The 21,024-nt window shown below is 33.8% G+C and overlaps 1 protein-coding gene across 1 annotated transcript; it reads left to right on the top strand.

Annotated features, from left to right (window-relative positions):
* The first annotated feature begins 4,809 nt into the window (after positions 1–4,809).
* On the top strand, positions 4,810–6,747 carry LOC122103909 (olfactory receptor 14C36-like). Its single transcript, XM_042674596.1, has 2 exons — positions 4,810–5,728; positions 6,593–6,747. The coding sequence occupies exons 1-2, from the start codon at positions 4,810–4,812 to the stop codon at positions 6,745–6,747; spliced, it is 1,074 nt and encodes a 357-aa protein (XP_042530530.1).
* Positions 6,748–21,024: the final 14,277 nt, after the last annotated feature.

Here is a 21,024-nt window from a genome sequence, read left to right as displayed (position 1 = left end):
CTATTTCAGACATACTCTGGCAATTTCCTGTTAATTCATAATTTCAGAAAATACTTACTCAGCGTTCATATCTTTGATTTACTTATTCACTTGGATATCTTTCTAGTTGTAAATAAAATTATGCTTGGATTCTACATTATTGAGAATTTCTAATGAGATTGATAAGTAAAAATAAAATGATTGAAAATTAATATCTTCAGTTTATAATTTAGTTTTTAAACAAAAGTATTGATTAGGTAAGTTCCGTCAATCCACACTAGCTACCGCAATGTATTGAGATACACTGATGAGATAAGTGGCAGATGTTTCACTATAGGAAAAGAAGATAACTGCTGAGCTCAGGTGGCTCACACCTGTAATCCTCGCTACTCAGGAGGCTGAGATCTGAGCATGACGGTTCAAAGCCAACTTGGGCAGGAAAGAGTGTGAAACTCCTATCTCCACTTAACCTCCAGAAAACCAGAAGTGTGCTGTGGCTCAAGTAGTAGAGCACTCACCTTGAGCTGAAGAGCTGAGGGACAGCACCCGGTCAAGAATTCAAGCCCCATGACTGACAAGAAAAAAAAAAGTAAAAGAAGATACTTCTATTACTCTCTGTTACAGTCAAGGCTTCAATAAAAATTTCAAATTTTTGCTCATTATTATATTGAAAACTCTTTATCTATATATGGTTGGCATGTAGAAATCAAGATATATTGACAATATGGAACCTAATGGTTATTAAAGCTTATGACAAAAATGTATGTCCCAAATCTATGCTATTAAAATAGCCATCATGGAAGTTTCCTTGCCATTCCTTTATGATTTTATATTTGTGATAAAAATTAATCTCTATACTTTAGCAAATATGAATTGATAATGTAGTAGTGCAAACTACAGGCCTAGTTGTACAGTGGCTTAAAAAATTTTTTTATTGTGAAAATACCATACAGAGGGGTTACAATTACATGGGCAAGATAATGAGTGCATTTCTTATCAAGCATTGTTTTGTTGCCTCCTCCTTTGTTTTCCCATCCCTTCCCATTCCCATCCCTCCCCCTCACCAAAAGTTGTAAAGTTCGTTTTTTGACATAATGTTTTGTATACCTCATTGTTGCAACGGGTCCGACTGTATCCCTATTTAAACAATTTGTTTTTTCCCTTCCCTCCACAAAGTATACCAACATCAAATACAGCGAAATCAGGGGTTATACTGGGGGGGAGGGACATACAAACCAACAAAAAATCATCTTATAAATATGTTAGAAACTATAGCAAGAAAGAAAAACCATTTGAATCCTTATCTTGGGGTTCATTTCGCCTCACATCACCTTATCTGACCGTTTCTGCTTGTCTCAAACATAACTAGTTATTGCAAATAAGGGAAAACATGGGGCCTATGTTTTTTTCAGCCTGGCTTACTTAATATAATTTTTTTCCAAATCCTTCCATTTCCTAACAAATAGGGCAATGTCATTTTTTCTGATGGAGGCATAGAATTCCATTGTGTATATATACCACATTTCCTTGATCCATTCATCTATTGAGGGGCATCTGGGTTTCTTCCATATCTTAGCTATGGTAAATAACGCTGCAATAAACATAGTTGTGCTGGTATTCTGACCTATAAATGAAATGTAGTGATTTGTGCTCACCTCTTTCAGCAACCAACTTTGTCTTTATGAGGAATGTCATGTGTACTTTTCACGAAAATTTGTACTTCTGGTATTATGGTCTGGTTTTAGAAATTGAAGAAGAATAACAGCGAAGGTGTACATAAAGAATATTACTACAACAACCAAACTTAGATATCATTACATAGCAATACTGATTTTAATTATTGAAACAAATCAAGTCTGTAATAGGTAAATAACTTAAGAAAAGAGAAATCGTAGAGATAGATCTCTATTATATTAAAGCAGTTGTAATCTTAAGTGCCTGCAGTAATGGTAGGGAGTCTGGTGAACTCGTAAGTGTAGGTGGTTATTCTATTATTATCTAATTTTCACTGATTTCAGTTTTTTTAAATGTTTTTTTATTGTAAAAATAGTGTACAGAGGGGTTACAGTTACATGTGTAAGGTAATGAGTAGATTTCCTATTAAGCATTGTTACCTCCTCCTTTGTTTTTCCCTACCATCCCTTCCCTCCCCTATTCCCCCTCCCCCTATTGTAAATTTCATTTTCTACATAGTGTCTTGTACATCTCATTGTTACAATGGGTTATCCTGTATCCAGGCACAAAGAAACACAGGTCCTATGGTTTCCTTTATTTGCAATAACTAGTCGAGGAGAAGCAGAAAAATTCAAAAGCTATGTACATATGACCATATAAGACAATGTTAAGTGAAATGAACCCCAAGATAGGGAAACAACTTGATTTTTCTTTCTTGCTATTGTTTTTAATGTATCTAACATGTAACATATGATTTTTTGTTTCTCTTGTATGTTCTTCCCCCCACAATATAACCCCTGCTTTCACTGTATTTGATTTCGGTGCCCTGCATCTTGTATATACATTTTTTTCTAATTGTGGAGGAAAAGGGAAATAACAAAATGCTGATTTCAAATTTTTACCTAAAACTATTTTCATTTACCAACCACTTGAATATATAAAGAAATGTATACATATAAGCTGTATAGCATACATGAATATTAAAGCAATATTTTAATATTAGTACAATTATTAAGCTTGTATACAACTGTATAAATAAATGTAACAAAAAATTAGAGATAGGAATTTCCATCAGTACTACTAACTCTTCACTTATACCTATAGAATTTAGATGGCTGACTAAATTAAGGAGATAGGCTTGGTATTTTTCCTTCCACTTTAAGTCTATTACTTTTTATCTTTGTCATCCTCTTCTTCAGTTCCTTGGATGAATGGAACAGCAGGTCTCATTAATGAGTTTCTTTTCATACTTGAAAGCTAATCCTCATGAAAGGGCAACTCTGTGTGTGTGTGTGTGTGTGTGTGTGTGTGGAGTAACTTTCTTAACTCTGATGAAGATTCCACATGTCAAATCCAGAGAATAGAACACACACACACACACACACACACACACACACACACACACACACACACACACCATTTCATTGCTTATATTTTCTGTGTATTCTTAACAGGTCCATGTAGTTTTTTTACATAAAAGTAAATTCCTATACACTAATCAAATTAACTTTCATTAGGCTAAATATTAAAGAGAAAATGTGTCTTATTCATTTGTATAATTAAAATGAGTGTCCCATCTTCATTATTTCTTATATATGGTAACTACTCAGAATTGTTTAGACAGTCATCAAATGACAAATAGCTGACCGTTTGTTCATACACATCCAGTTTATTTCACATAGGATATTCACTCAACATGATCAATTTTTACATTGAATTGACCAGTTCAACAAAAAGTAACTAAACCTATAATTTTTAAATTAAAAATATTTCATTGATAAATTCAAATTATATTGTATTATACAAGCATACTGGATTTTCTTTTTCTGCTCATCTGTTGATTGGCATCTAGGTTATTTTCTATCTTGGCTATTATGTGTAATGTAGCAATGAATGTAAGACCTTATATAACTGAGATCTTACACTTATTTGGATACAATATGGGAAGTGACATTTCTAAGTCTGAGGGAAGTTGAAGGTTCAGTACTTTTCTGAAAAATCCATGATTATTATTGTAGTTGCATAGCAGTCTACCAACAATGTAAAGGAATCACATTCTCCAAATCTCAGTCAAAACTGATTATATATTTTTATTCACTTATTTACTTTTTACAAGTTTTGGGGCTTGAACTCAAGGTCTGGGGACTGTCCCTGAAAACTCTCTTTGCGCAAGGATAGTGGCCTTTAGCACACGTTTCTGGATTCTTCTGAGTAGTTTATTAGAGGTAAGAATCTCATGGATTTTTTTTCCAGGCTGTCTTCGAACCATGATCTTCAGATCACAGCCTCTTAAATAACCAGGATTACGGGCACAAGCTAATAGAGCCCAGCAAATTTAGTTTTATTTTATAACTGATCATTTTAATTAGTGTGAGTTGCTCATTCTTTTGGTTTTTATTTCATTTGACTAATCATTGGTATTCTGTGGAATATTTTCATAAACTCCTTGACTATTTTTTGTTTATTATTCTTTTATTTTCTATTAACTTGATATTGAGTAGGGTGTTCAGGATTATTACCCCTTTATCAGAAATGAGATTTTCTGTCTATATGAATATATATTAATTTGAGTATATAAAATTAACATTAATATAAATACATGCAAATTATATAGACTAGAAAATATAGTTAAAATAGATATGTAACACAGCAGTTTATTGATAGATGATAGGTAAAATATAGTGTTAGATGGCTAGAATGGTAGTAATAGATATATGTATGAAAAAAATAAAATTATGTTACAGTTTATAAGAATATGCAAATTAAAGACATAGGAAGGTGTAATATATAGTACATATAGTCAGCTACATCACAATTTCTGAATATTCTTGATTAATCTTGATACTTTAATCTCCAAGAAAAGCTTTCATGCATGAATCAATTTAAAATTCATTAATATAACACAATCAAATTTATGAGCTATGTGTTGATGAGAAAAAGGAATAAGAGTACTTAATATATCAACAAATGCAAACAAATTGAGGCGCTGAGAAAATGGACACAGGTCACAGGGACACACATCTGACATTTGGTGCATAAAGTTCAGTTACATAAAATAGAAGTAAACAGTATCAGAGAAAATGTTCATGATCATATTATCAATTTTTTAATCTCTTTGATTCTTCTATTTTACAGGTGAATCAGCATTTTCAGACCATGGGCAATACCAGCATGGTAGTGACTGTGTTTCTCCTGGAGGGCTTTGCTGAGGTGTGGGAGCTCAGGGTCCTCTTGTCCATGTCGTATCTACTGATGTACTTGGCCACTCTGTTAGGAAATCTTATCATTATCACTGTCACCACCATTGACAGGAACCTGCATACACCTATGTACTTCTTCCTCAGGAATCTGTCCATCTTGGACATGTGCTACATTTCTGTCACTGTCCCCAATATCTGTGTCAACTCTTTCATTAACAATAGGATCATTTCCATGGCTGGCTGTGTGATACAGATTTTCTTAGTCATTTATTGTGCTTTTGTGGAAACTCTGTTTCTCACCATCATGGCCCGGGAGCGCTATGTGGCCATCTGCCAGCCCCTCCACTACCCTGTCATCATGAACCATAAGTTCTGTGTCCAGACCACACTGGCTTCAATACTCATTGGTATCATCTATGCAGCTATTCACACTGGCAACACTTTCCGGCTGTCCTTCTGTCAGTCCAACATGGTCCCTCAGTTCTTCTGTGATATCCCTTCTCTATTAAGGCTGTCCTGCTCAGACACCTTTAGCAACAAAGTCTTAATTTTTATTTCTGTGTTTGGAGCGGTAGGTGGCTGTTTTATCTTCATCGTCATGTCCTATGTTCGTATATTTTCAACAGTGCTGAAGTTCCCAGTGAAAGAAGAGCGAGGAAAAGCCTTTTCCACCTGTGTCCCCCACATTCTTGTGGTATCTGTATTTTTCAGTTGTGGTGCTGTTGTTTACCTAAGACCTCCGGTAAACTCTGAAATGATTCAGGGCATTATTCTGTCTGTATGCTATACCATTATTCCACCATTTCTGAATCCTCTCATCTATAGTCTAAGAAACAAACAGATACAACAAGCTTTCAGGAAAATAATATTAAGAAAATAATACTAAGGATTTTTGCAGGAGAACTTTCATATTACACTTTGTAATTATTCTGTGATGTTTATCACAAGACATTTCCATAAAACTCCTGTGGGTGCATATAAAGGAATGTAAGTAGCATATGTACCTGCCAGCTCATTTTCATTGCAGCACTAATTTTATATATATATATATATATATATATATATATATATATATATATATGTAATAGAATAAGACTCTGTACCAATCAACAGACTGGTTTCAACCATAAATAACAACGAAATATGTATTTGCAAAAAAAACAGAGCTGGAGATTAGTACATTAAATGAAATAAAGCAGTTCTTAAAAGTCAAGTAGTGCTTGTTTTTGCTCATACATGAAATATATATACTATAAACATGATTTATTATACACACATATACATAAGTGAAAGAGGGACTGCTGGGACACAAAGGAGAGGGAAGACGTAAAGGGTAAGGGAACAAAGTTTAAATTATTGGTAATAATCTAAGCAGTAAGAAATAGTTAATTCATTTAAGAAAAGAACAATCACTAAGGTTACTTGAGTATTTTATCCAATAATCTCAAGTGTCAAGAAGTTATGTCAGGAAGTTTAGATAACTCGAATCTCTGGTAATAAATTATATTATAGTTGATTATTCTATTCTTATCTTATTTTCACTGATTTCAAAATTAAACTTAACACATGTAAGTTAGTGACTCTCAGAAGAAAGCAATAAGTTAGCCCCATTCAATATTTAGGAATGTTCTAATTCTTCTTTCTGTGGCCTGTCTTTTTCCAACCTAATCTTTGCTTCGAACTGTGAAATTGTCATTGAAAGTGACTTTGTTTAGCACATAATATTAAACTTTTATGTTTATCCATAATTTTTAAAAATGAAGCTGAAACAATGACCATGCAGTTTTTACATTTGAGGAAATTATCTGAAGCAAAAATTAAGATTTTATTTGAACATTTATTTGCATATTTCTCTACTCCTAAATATAACTATGCTTGTATCTTCCATTATTGAGCATTTATGATGAGATTGATTAATAAGTGAAAATAAAACAAGAGAAGATTGATAATCTATCAAGTAAAATTTGGTAACATAAGAAATGTGTTGATTAGTTATGTTTATGCTAAGTATAAAAAATCTATTGAGATACAGTAGTAAAACAAATAATAGGTGTTTTGCCCTCAGGAAAGCTTATGCTTGTGATAAATTTTGCTACCTTCCAGACATTAATGTATATTTTAGCTTTTGGCTTATTATTGTATACTGCTTTAATTGCCTATACATAATTGCACACAAATCAAGAGCTATTGAGTGTGTACAGACTGATGAGTTTAAGATAAGTTATGACCACAGATTTATGGCCCAAATCTCAGCTATTCACATACCAATCACATTCACCAATTCCCTCTCACTTTATTATTTTACCTTTGTAATAAAAATAAGATCTATATTTCAGCAAATATGAGTGTATCATATAGAGTCTAAGCTATTTCTTTTGTTGTATAGCAGCTCTAAAGCAATGATTTCTGTCCTGTCCTGTCCTGCAACTGAAATTCAGTGTCCTTAGATGAACGCATCCTGTGCCCTCCTCCCAACAACCAGCTTTGTCTCTGTGAGGAATATTGCACAGCATTTGTCCTTCTCTGCAGTTCCCTTCTCAGCTCCCTTCTCATCACTCATTATGAACAATTCTTTATGCTTTATGTATCATTTATAGTAAATGTAATAAAACATACTGATTTTTAAATAGGAGGATTTCTTTATGGTTGCATTATCTCCTACAGTTCAAATATATTAAATTTTCTTTATTTGTTCATCTGGTGATTGACACATAGATTCAATTATACCTTGGTTACTTTTAGTACTCCAGCTAGGAGCAGAAAATCATGGAGGTTACTGAGATCCTTCACTTAGTTACTTTGGATACAACTTCAGAAATGATGTTTCTGGGCCTTGGGCAGTGCCAGTTAGTAGTTTTGGGGAAATTCCATTATGATCATTACAGTTGCACCAGCTTCTGCATCAGCGTTGTAAAGGAATCTCATTCTCCAAATCTCGGTTGATTCAAATTATAGCTGTTCATTCTGACTTGTATGAGTTGACACTTCCAGTTTTTCTCATTTCAATTTACTTGTCATTAGTATCCTGCAGCATATTTTTATAAACATATTGCCCATTATTTTGTTTAGGAGAAATATATTACTGGGTCCTCAAAAATGCTTATTTTTAGTATTTTTGGTTAATTTAATATTTAACTGTTGTGTTAAAGGATTTTGCTTATAATATTCTTTAGAAATATAATTTTCTATATATATTTTACATGTGCTTATTTGCACATTCATGTATTTATATATACATACAAATTGATAAAGAGGAAGGGTAGCAGTCAGATTTATAAATATATATGGCAGAAAGTAAGATGGACATAATGATAAACACAGACATACTTTATATACATGTATAAAGGCAGCATTATTGTAATTTTATAAGGTATATAATATATAAATATATACATATATTCAAATATATCTCTATAATATATTTGTATATGTTTTATAAACTATTAGATAGTGTATATTGTATATATTATACTATATAAATTATATATGTGCATATAAATATATATATGTGTGTACATATAAATATGTGTGTATATATAAAACATATGTAATATATGTGTAATATAATAATGGATATAATTATGTATAAATGATACAGTGACAATCACATACACATATATATGAATTTATTTGGCTACATACCCTCTGCCTATTGCTGAGTGAGCCAATATTTACAACCGTAAGAGGAATGTTTATACATTGATTATTTTAATATTCATTACCATACCATTGCAAAATTCATGAGCTATCCAGGCATCAGAGGCTCACACTGGTAATTCTAGTTACTCATGAATGCTTTTGTGGAAATTCTTTTCCTTACCATTATGGCCACTCTGTGGCCAGTTGTCAGCCTCTTTTATTACCCTGTCATCATGACCCAACACTGTGGTTCTCTGTCAGGCCACACTGGCTTCCCCCTCAGTGATCTTCTCTTTATAGCTGTGCACACTGGCAATACATTCAGGTTGACTTCTGTCAGTTCAACATAATCCCTCAATTCTTCTGTGATACACCCTTTTTGCTTAAACTGACCTGCTCAGACACTTCAAGCAATGAACTGTATGTTTTTGTTCATATCATTGGAATAGTTGGTGGCTGCTTTTTTTTTTTATTATGAAAAAGCCGTACAGAGGGGTTACAATTACATGGGCAAGGTAATGAGTACATCTCTTATAAAGCATTGTTGCCTCCTCCTTTCTTCCCCTTCCCATTCCTTCCCATCTCCTCCACCCTGTTCCCTCCTCCCACGCCCTTCTCCACCACCTCCCCCACCCCCTAGGCCAAAGTTATAAAGTTCGTTCTTTGAGATAACTTCTTGTACATCTCATTGTTGCAATGGGTCCACCTGTATCCCTATTTAAACAATTTGTTTTTTCCCTTCCCCTCCACAAATTATACCAATATCAAATACAGTGAAAGCAGGGGTTATACCGTGGGGAGGGACATACAAAGCAACAAAGAAATCATCTTCCAAATATGTTAGAAACAATCACAAGAAAGAAAAAAAAATATGAATCCTTATCTTGGGGTTCATTTCACCTAACATCAACTTATGTGATCTTTTCTGTTTGTGTCAGGCATATACTAATTATTGCAAATAAGGGAAACCATGAGACCTATGTTTCTTTGGGCCTGGTTACTTCACTTAATATAATTTTATCCAAGACTTTCCATTTCCTAACAAATGGGGCAATGTCATTCTTTCTGATGGAGGCATAGAATTCTATTGTGTATATATACCACATTTTCTAGATCCATTCATCTACTGGGGGGCATCTGGGTTGGTTCCATATCTTAGCTATGGTAAATAAAGCTGCAATAAACATACTTGTGCTGGTAGCTTTAGTACAGTCTTGTTCATTGTCATATCCTATGGTCTCATATTTTTTTTTTTACTGTGCTGAAATTCCTAGTGAAAGAAGAATAAGGAAACCCCTTTCCATCTTGCGTTCCTCACATTGTTGTGGGGCCTGTGTTTCTTACTTCTGGTGCTATTGTGTATCTGAGACCCTGATTAGACTCTGAAATGATTGAAGACATCATCCTTTCTGTATTTTATACCATTGTTCCACCATTTCTGAATCTCATCTTCCACAGATTCTAAATCAAATAGAGAAAAGATACCATGGGGAAAGTAATATTAAACAAATGACACTAAGGAAGATTTTTGCTGGAAAACTTCGATGTTATTCTTTGAAAATTTTTGTCAAATGTCACTGAAATTAGCTCTAAATCCAGTTTGTGTTTTATATTTTGAATCAGCTTCTTAAATTTATTTAACATGAATATATAATATGGGTATTTTTTATTAACCTATTTAAGTAGAACCTAGAACTGAAGAAAACGGATTTTAAATGGTATTTTTTCTAATTGTACAGGGTTCTAAAGTATATAAATAGACCAATTTACACAAAACATTTTGCTAAAATAGCATTCTTTGCATTTTCTCACATCTAACATGCATATGAATCTTTGAAATCCTCAGGATGATGAGATCTGAGGATCGGGGTTCCAAGCCAGTCCAGAGAAAAAGTCCTTGAGAATTTCGTCTGCAATGAATGACCAGGAAACCCGAAGTGGAGCTGTGCCTCAAAGTGGTGGAATGCTATCCTTGAGTAAAAGAGCTCAGGGACAGGCCCCAGTTCAAACCCGTGGTAAAAAGTTTTAGATATCTAATTCAATCTGACTAGGAGTATGTAGTAAAACTCAAAAAGAACATAGGGCAAACTTTAAGACATTAATTTTTGAGTCTGAGGTATTAAATAGAAACTTAAGACAATAAGTTATATGACAAAAATGGAATATTTAGGTATCCTAAAAAATATCAGCTTCCTATTTTACCTGAATCCAGGCTTATACAATTTTGCCTGAGGGAAAGTTTTGAATTTATAACCAATCATTTTGTATCAGATGGCAGCATAATTTTCCAGTTATTTGCTGAATTTTAAAGTCCTGATGCTTCTGTAAGAAATTTGTAAGGTTTGAAACCAGACTCCAGTGTGATAAGTGTTTGAGATAGACCATGAGTTACTACTGTTCATTTTGAAGATGGACAGACATATAACAAGAGCTGTCTAATCAAAGCCCAGTTTTTCTGTTTTCATGACGTTATTGGTTTGAACACTGGGTTGTTTTTATGTGTTATAATTGACTATTGGTAAATATTTTGTTGAATTAGTAATTAAAAGTTAGCATTACATACAGAAAACTTTGTCATCTGTTTGCCAATCTTTACATACAGAAAAGTTTGTCATCTGTTTGCCAATCTTTCTGTGAAATTTCCATGAGTCTTGACTCTGAATACAATGTCAAGGTTGACTAGAAGTGATATAGAGAAGAGTAAAGCATGGACTATTTTTGGACAAAGAATTACATAAGATCAACATAATATTTATCCTTTTTATGGTACTAGGGTTTGAACTCAAAGCCTCCCGATTTCTGGGCAAATGCTGTACTACCTGAGCCATGCCTCTAGCTCAACAGATAATTTTTAAAGAAGTTTTACTATGTGTTATATTAAATATCAGAAATAACCATCAGTGATAGACATATCAAATGGATCATTATCTCATGAGAAGGAACCTACCAGTAAAATACAGCAAAATCCAACCATCAGGAAGGAAAAAAAACAAAAAAAGAAATTTTATCAATTTATTTTCATGGTCACAAAGCAAATGGTTTCGTTTTAAGGCAATGCACAGTACAGCATGGGTAAATAGAAAACTAAGACAGGAGTGGCAAATTATCTACCAACTAAGTTGAGAAGGTAGGAGTCATTTGTAATTTATTATTACTAAGAAGTTTTAAAAAGACATTTCAAATCCTTAAGTCAATGAATCTTGATGAATATCACCTCTTCTATTGTTCTCTACCCATTTCCGTTCCCATCCCCACCCTCAATTATGTAGTTCAATTTGTACACAATTAATATAATTGAATATAATTACTGTAGTCAACTTTGCTCCTTACATTTCTGTGCCATGTCTGGTTGCCCTTTTTTTTGACATGTTTCTTCATATTTATTATTCTTTATTCATTTTTTTTTTGGTTTTAGTAAAACAATTTATATGAATCCAATTGAGGTGGATTTGAGATTCATAAATCCATTGGGAAAACTCAGTGTCTAGACTTTGAGATCAGAAAACTTTTTGAGTACTTGGGTCATAGGATTCTAATGTAGTTCAGTTCCTATCCCCATAATGTTTGGTGGACAGCTTATAGCAGACCAGACATTAGTTTGTTTGCTTGCTTGTTGTTTTGAGAAAAATAGTCTAACTCATACATGATAGCTTGATGGCCTGAAAAATTCAATTCTACTGAGAATTTAGTAACTTCCTATGGTACAATGCCAAGAAGATGGAATTGGTTTTCTGGATGCATATATTCTAAGATTTCAATAAGACCGATTCTCCTATGTTCTGTAAAAGAACATCTGTAGGAAACATCAACATGCTAGAAGTAAATTTATGAATAGCAGTTAGAATGAATCCCTAATTTCATACATGTAGGAAAATGTGCATTCCTGCAATCTAGATACAACAGATAAATTCTAGAACATAGAGAGCAGTGGGGTAAGCTCACCAAGTAGTACCCTCTGCCCAATGCATATCAAAGGTTTGAGTAAGTTAAACTATATAGTGATTTCTAAAAAGAGCTCTTCAATATTTTCAAAAATATATTTCTGTATTTAAATAAATGAAAGTGAAAGGATAAAATATCTGAGGAAATCAAATCATGGTGGACCAAAAGAGCTAATGATAACCAAAAGATAACCTAAAAACCTAATTTACACCCATACATTTTATTTTAAATCGAAGAAAAAAATCATGTCTAACTTTTTGATTAATTTAATTGGCAGCAGATAACCTATTTACTTTTAAAATGATATTTTTACTTGATAGCACAAATACATTTTATATTTTACACTGTAGCTTTTATAATTTTATGGGAAGGGGTTTGTACTATAGGACAAACAGTGGCATAGATATTGAGCACAAGTTTCTGGACACTAAACAGAACTCGGTCATATTTCCATAATAAGGAGATGATGATGATGATGATGTCTGCCCAGTATATGATCACAAAGAAACTCACCAGCAGCAGAATGGTCTTTGTGGCCCTTTGATCTGGGGAGACTCTTGGGTTCAGCCTGGTGCTGTGGAGGTGCTGTGATTGCCTCTGATGCCTGAACAACAGAATCACCATGTATGCACTGGACAGCAGCATAAGTCCTACCAGGAAGACATCTCTGCACAATGTCAGAATGAAAATTACTTCCTTGATGATGGGGTTTCTAGGGGCTACTGAACAGTGTTCATTGATATTTATTAGATTCTTCTGGCTTGTGTTAGAATATACTACAGTATGGAAGATGATGATACTACCAAAAGATAAATTACAGGACCAGAAAAAAATGGCTATGCACATAACATAGTTTGTAAGTTTATGTTTAAATTTCACTAACCAGGAGGTGCTGGGGCTGATAGTAATGGCCTGGAACACACTCAGGAGGCAGGTGGTACTGATGGAAATAGCCCTAGTCACTCTGTGAATATAAATCAACACTTTGCATATGAAGTCACTCTGCAATTTCAATGATTCAAAAATGTCTGGAGAAGAAAGACACAGTGCAATGAGGAGCATTACCATATGGACAAGGGCCAAATGACAGCTGATTAGGTCAGTGGGTTTAACTCTGAAATCTTGGAGAAATGTGAAAATATGTAAGAAAAGAAGGAAGATGTTGGCAGAGATCCCAATGCTGGTTTGGAATAAAAACAATTGTTGAATGATAACATGGATGGAAACAGCGTTCATCTTCATAACCCTAAGGCCTTGGAGGTAGAGTTGGTGTGCCCTCCAGGGAGAGAAGGCTCAACTTCGTGGAGGAACTGGCACTAGGACTGTATCTGGATTGTCTCCTGTGTCCCTGGAGTGATAAGGAATTAGCATTTTTAAGGGCTTCATAAGGAGACAAGAAAGAAGATATAATGAGACTTTGGTAGCATGCAGGACAATTTATAATAGAATTTGTTACAGAATATGTAATATTGCTGGATGCTTGTGCACTGGAGGCTCACGCCTTTAATCCTAGCCACTCAGGTGGCTGAGATCTGAGGATCATGGTTCAAAGCCAGCCAGGGTAGGAAAGGCCTTGAGACTCTTATGTCCAATAAACCACTCAGAAAAATGGAAGTGGTATTGTGGGTCAAGTGGCAGAGTGCTAGCTGAGGAACAGTGCCCAGGCCCAGAGTTCAAGCCCACAACTGAAAAAAAAAAAAAGCCAGCCAGAATATGGAATATTGTTAATTTAAAGCAATGATGTCAGAGGAATGGCAAGGAAAGGAGAACCACAAATTAGAGTACCACAGCATGGCCTGTAAGGGAAAGTTTGTGAATATTCACTGGAAATGAACAGCCACCAAGTCTGCTCAGATACTCAGGGTGGCAACTATGGGGCCTACTTTAGGAAATGATGGGGGTCCCCAGAAACCTAGAACATATTGGGATTAACTCCCAAGCTATGTAACCTTAAATAGTGCAGATAAAGGAGTTTTAGGACTGGAAAGAGAAAGGGCGAACAACAATGACCAAGACAAGTGTCAATAACCAAGAAGCATTGTACTCATAATCTGATATACAGAATTATAATCCCCTTTTAAACTGCTTAGTAACAACAACAATAACAGTAAGTTCAAAGGAAAAAGTCCAACAGAGTCTACAAATAGACAGATGCACCTGTGCCACACCTGACAGTCAAGCAACCTTAAGCAAAACAATAGAAATACCAGCAACTAGTCCATAAGTCAGCACCTTAAATTTGGTGGCCCTTCTTTGATGCAAAGCCTCTGAGAGGGAACAGACCCACTTAATCATTTCTCTCAGCTAAACCTATAGACAAAAATTAGAACTGGATAGAAGTTTATGTATGTTTACACATATAGAAAGTACAAGAAGCCGGACACTGGTGGCTCATGCCTGTAATCCTAACTTCTCAGGAGGCTGAGATCTAAGGATGCCGGTTCAAAGCCAGCCTGGGCAGGAGAGACCGCGATATTTCTATCTCCAATAAACCACCAGAAAACCGGAAGTGGCACTGTAGCTCAAGTTGTAGAGCGCTCGCCTTGAGCTGAAGAGCTGAGGGACAGCACCCAGGCCCAGAGTTCAGGCCCCACAACCACAAAAAAAAAAAAAAAAAGAAAGAAAATACAAGAACAACAAGGATATCACAATTGCTTCATATATCTCTATCTTTCAGAAGAGGAGACATTAAAACCTTTTGTGACAAACAAAAAGAATCCATGTCTATTAAACTAGCACTGCAAAAATTATTGAGCAGAATCCTTACCTTTGAAGGAAACAATTAAAAATAGCGATGGGAAATAAAGCAGGGAAAATAATTGAACAACAACATAATAAAAAAAGACTCTCAGTAATATTACTGCCAGTGAACCCAACTCTCCAATCATAAGACCCAGAACAATATCCTGCATCAAACAACAACAACAACATTAAACAACAAGATCTAATCATTTGTTCCTTACAAGACACAAAAGCAAGCATAGTCTAAGGCTGAAAGGATGGAAAAGTACCTTCCAAATAAATGACCATGAAAGTTGTCAGGAGTGGCCATACTTCTCTCTGATAAAACTGACTTCAAGATAAATGAGATAAAACTGACTTCAAGAGATAAATGAATTTAAAACATATTAATAAAAGGAAATGATCCACAAACTGAAATGACCTCATAGATCCAATGAACTGCTACAGAGATTTACCTGGCATCTGAAGAGCACAAGTTTTTTCCAGTAACAAATGAAACTATCTCCCGAAGAGATTATACCCTAGAATATAGAACTGCATGAGCAATAAAAGAAACATGAAAAATCCTGTATTTTAACTCATTCTCATAAAGAATTAAACTAGAACTCAACAGCAAAAGACACGGCAGAAAATATTTTTTCAAACATGGAGAGTGTGTTAAGTAATATAAGTCAAGCCCAGAGAGACAAGGAGGTATGCTTTCTGCCATATATGAAAACTACAACTAACTAGTAAATATAAGGTTGTATGAAATGATATGTATGTGTTTATCAAAGTATGGTATTTTCAGGGGAGAATTCAAATGATGAATGGTTTAGAAGAGCTAACTCACAGACTAACAAAATCAATACCAGAAAAGTTGCACATGAACTGTGTGTGTGTGTGTGTGTGTGTGTGTGTGTGTGTGTGTGTGTGTGTGTGTGTGTGTAGTGAGGTCAAGAAATAGTAAGATGAATAAAGAGAACAAGGGGTATGGAAGAAGTCAAAGTATTCAATGCTTATCCTGTGAAAATGAAGAAGAGTTTGGGAACGATAAGAGAGCATAATAAAGGGTCACGTTGAATGGTACCTCTTATGAAACTACTTAAAGATAAAAAAGTATGATTTTAATGAACATGAAAGTTGATAACACATTGTTGAATGACAGGTGGGAGACATTTAAAAAGAAGATATTTAACAGTTCCTGGAAACCAATGAAAATAAAAAGGCATCCCACTAATCCTACCACAAACCCTCATTCTTATACAGCAAAATCAGAGTTAAGAGAAAACTTCGTTGTTAGGAAGGCTTGTATTAAAAACAACAGCAAAACCTAGGACACCCTCAAAATAACACTCAATGATCAAATAAATAATTTTATAATGCTAAACCAAAGCTAAAACAAATAGATGGAGATAAATAGGAAAAATTAGGGCAGAAATGAATGAAATTGAGAGTAAAAGAACAATGAAGTAATCACTGAAACAAAAGGTGGTTCTTTGAAAAACAAATATGGATGATAATTCCATACATATAAAAGGATAGAAAAGATTCAAATCAACAAAATTAGAGATGAGGAAGAAAATGATACAGTAAATAGCAAAGATACCAAAAAATCATGAAGTAATTCTTTTAAAATATACTTAAATAAACTAGAATATCTAGAAGAAATAGATATATTTCTGTATGCATAGGAGTGGCCAAAATTTAACTATGACAATATAAACAATTTCTACAGAGTTGTAAAAAGCAAGGAGATTAAAGAATTAGTAAAGTTTCTCTCTTAAAAAAAGCTCAGGGTTAGTTGTGTTCACTTCAAAGAAGAACTAATACTAATACTTCTCAAATGCTTTCATAAAATTGTAAAAGAAGGAATATCAGTGAACTCATTCTATGAAGCAAATATTGCACCAAACCCCCAAATAGGCAGACATTAAAAAAGAAAAGAACTATAGATCAGTTTCTCTGATGAACATTGAAACCAATATTCTCAGTAAAAATATTCTCAGTAAAAATCTGTGAATAAATATTAAGAGAATATAAAAATGTTGTATAAAATGTTCAATTGATGTCATCCCTCAGATATAAGTAAATATGTATGAGCAAAGTACAGAAATTATTAAATATAAAGGATCACATAAATAGAACTTAGAACAGAAAAAGCAATTTTTCATCTCAATCTATGCAGAAAAAGCCTTTCACAAAATTCAGCATTTTTTCATAATGAAAACTGAAGAAACTAGGATTTGATAGAACATACCTGAATTTAATCAAGATTACATATGTTAAACAATTGGGTAAGCAAACTGGACAGAGAAGTCATAAGAATAAATACAAATGGCTAATATTTACATTAACAAATGTTAAACACCCTTAGCCATAAACGGAATATAAATAAAAAATTACACAAGATTGCTCATGGAATGACATCAAGATATTCTATCATTGGAACATAAAGAAGTTATTATGAATTACCACCATGGGTCCACTGTAAACATAGGGTTTAGAAAATACATGAGTATTAGAATGTTGAAATTAATTAGAAAGTTGGATATCAAAATAATTTAGCCCTTGAATATTAGTTTTTATTTGTTTTGGTGCCTTTCCCTACATTTAAGTTACAGCAATAAAGATGCATCCAAATTATCACCATATGATCTATACCTTGAAATTTTACTTAATATAGAGATCCCTTCATGCCTTAGGAAGCACTTAGGTCTCCACAAATAAGATAATTCCACATAAATTCTATCAAATAACAGAAAATCTGTTGTAATCTTACTGAGTAATTTGACAATATCTGTGTTATATTTTATTTCTTGAATACATCTTAATTTATCAGATTATACAACTATACTACTGTGAACATAATCATGCAGAATAGGTGAGAGATATTACTATCAAAAGGATAAGGAAAACTTAATATATGCTTGGTCTTAATATAGAAAACTAAAGAACAATCTCATGTAAGTATGCAGTTGTGTATAGAAGCCCAAGCATGAGTTTTTGAAGAAAACAAATTTATTAGAATTTTTATACTATTTTAATATAAAAACCTACTTGTCAGAAAAGTGTTGCTTTTTGGAAGACAGAAATAGTGTTATTTTAGATAATGTGGAATGGTTTCAGCACTCAGCTTTCCACAGACTGGAGAAGACAATCTGTGCATAGTAACAGCCTATGTATATGAGGCAAAGTGTTATTCCATTCCCTAATATTATTGTATTCATAGAGCAGCATTTTAAGATCTATTACTGGTCACTGACAACATGCATTGATGATGAGTATTTCAGGTAAAAAAGATAAGGGGTATGATGTATGAAGTGTCCAATGGTAGAAAATGAATTACTAAAAATATGATAATCTTACCAGACAATCAGAAAATGTCAAAAGCTATGTACTTATGACCTTCTAAGATGATGCTGAGCAAAATGAACTCCAAGTTATGGACACTGAAGGTTTTTTCCTTTGTTACTGTTGTTTTTAATGTACTATGTGATTTTTTTGTTTCTTTTGTATGTTCTTCCCCCTACAGCATAACCCCTAATGTCGCTGTATTTGATGCTGGTGCCCTGCATCTTGTATATACATTTTTCTAATTTGGAGAGGGGAAGGGAAATAAAATGCTGAAACAAGGATACAGGTTGACCCATTGTAACAATGAGATGGACAAGAACCTATGTTGAAAATGAGTTTTACAATTTTGGGGAGGGGTGGAGGAGGAGGACCTGGGGAGGTGGGGAAAGAAAGAAAAGTAGGGGAAAATACAAAGGAAGGGTAAAAATGCTTGGTAGGAAATGTATTCATTACCTTATTCATGTAACTGTAACCCCCTCTGTAGAGTATCTTTCAAATAAAAAAAAGTACATATGAACTTTCTAAACAAGGCACTTCACTTAAGGGTTTTATGAAACAGACAAGCATCAATCCGATCATGGCAATTCATACTTATTACATAAATGGTTTCATTTAGTTAATTTTACTTTCTCAAGTTTACATGCTTCAATTAGAGAGCCACAAGTTAAGATGTCGATTTAGGTGTTGAATGCTTCATGAACAGTCACCTCTTCCACCATTCTTCCCCATTGCAATTGCCCCTTCCCAGATGTATTTCATGTTTTTCACCTCCTCAGATATGTACATTGACAATTCTGCACATTTTTAGTTTTTTATCTGAGTTTATTAACATCATTTAAAGTATTGCAAAGGAATCAATTACATTTCAGGCATTTTTAAATGCAGTTCTAAAATATTCCAGAGATAGGCTTTTCATTTTAATGTGAAATACCCAAATTATTTCAGCAATATAATCATCAGTTAGTTTGTAGAATCTTCAAATATTTAAGTGTAGTGACAGACTTGTTTATTAGCAGTTAGCAAATTTACTTTCAGGAAATACACAAAGTACAAATTTAGTTGAGTTTCACTTAGACAATTTATTTAGTACATGGGTTTTAGTGACCCAGTTATTATAAAATATGTAATTCTTAGTTTAACTTCCAGCAATTGCAAATATGTTTATTTTCCATTAAATTGTCACCAAATATTTATCAAAGATTTAGCTACATTTTGATTGATGCTCATTTAAATTCATATTAGAGCAAAACTAGGCTCAAAAGTATTTGTGGCTCTCAACATCCAGAAATGAGTTTTTTAAAAAATCTGTAGCTCATCAGAGCCACAACAATAATTCTTAATATTTTCTTGGGACAAAAAAAAATCTAGTTTACTTCAGTATATTTTCAAATATTTACTATAAGAAATATACAAGAGAAATATTATACGAAATCACCTCCTGTACAACTGTACCTCACAATGTCACATTGGTGGACGCATTTGTGAAACTAATCTAGAATGATTCTCCAGTTGTATAAACCATTATGTTCAGGTATATTATACACAGGTTGTTTTCTTGTTCTCTCTCTCTCTCTCTCTCTCTCTCTCTCTCTCTCTCTCTCTCTCTCTCTCTCTCTCTCTCTCATTCTCACTCCCCTTGTCTCAATTTCTCTCATTTGACATTTAAACTACAGCCTCCTCTGAAATAAATGTTGGTAGGTTTCCTGTCCAGAAGTTTAAAACACACGCACACAAACACACACACACACACATATGCAAACACACACACACAAAATTAGACCTTACAATCATTTATGTATTGCAAAACCTTATAGAAATCAGTACTATACAAATTGACCACTGGAATTTTAAAAAATGAAAGATTATACTGGGTAATGGTAGAAACAAGTAAAAAGAAGAAATATGCAGATAGAAATCTGATTTCACTGGAAAGGGCATTGTTACCTAAGAAAAAGACATGTATCCCTCACCTTACCCCTCCACCTCCACCCCATAAGTTATGTTAATGTGCTCAAAATAACCTTGGCATCAATATTAGCACAGTTTTGGAAGATGTATGCATTGGTAGAGGAAAATTATTTAGAAAGGAAACTGAGTGGGGGATTGAAACTTTCCCCCCTTAATTCTTTGCATTTAGAAAAACATAAAGATGAAGATGAATGTGGTAGCGATTCTCTAAGACATTTGCTAAAACTTGCATTGGATTCCACCTCAGGACACAGAGAAAAGGGACTAGAGCTGAAAGTGGGAGGGGGAGGGAGGAAAAGGAGGGAAGGAAGAGAAGGCAAACTAACCTCTACACACTCTGGGTCTAGGTGTTGCTACACCAGCACCCCACTATGCTACAACTTTTGAAAAATTAACACAGTTTAAGAAAAGGTATATTAGAAAGCTGAAGCAAGTTTGAATATTACAACTTAAGATAGCACAGTAAAACACTTAAAATTGAAGTAATTTACAGTAGTTTCAAAATAAAAAACAACAACTTGAAGACAGTCAATTATTTCTGATT

This window comes from Dipodomys spectabilis, unplaced genomic scaffold, assembly GCF_019054845.1.
Source record: "Dipodomys spectabilis isolate Male_0828 unplaced genomic scaffold, ASM1905484v1 ptg000019l, whole genome shotgun sequence".
Classification (NCBI taxonomy): Eukaryota; Metazoa; Chordata; class Mammalia; order Rodentia; family Heteromyidae; genus Dipodomys; species Dipodomys spectabilis.
Note: the sequence above shows the minus strand (reverse complement) of the source record. Positions and strands in the feature narration are given on the sequence as shown.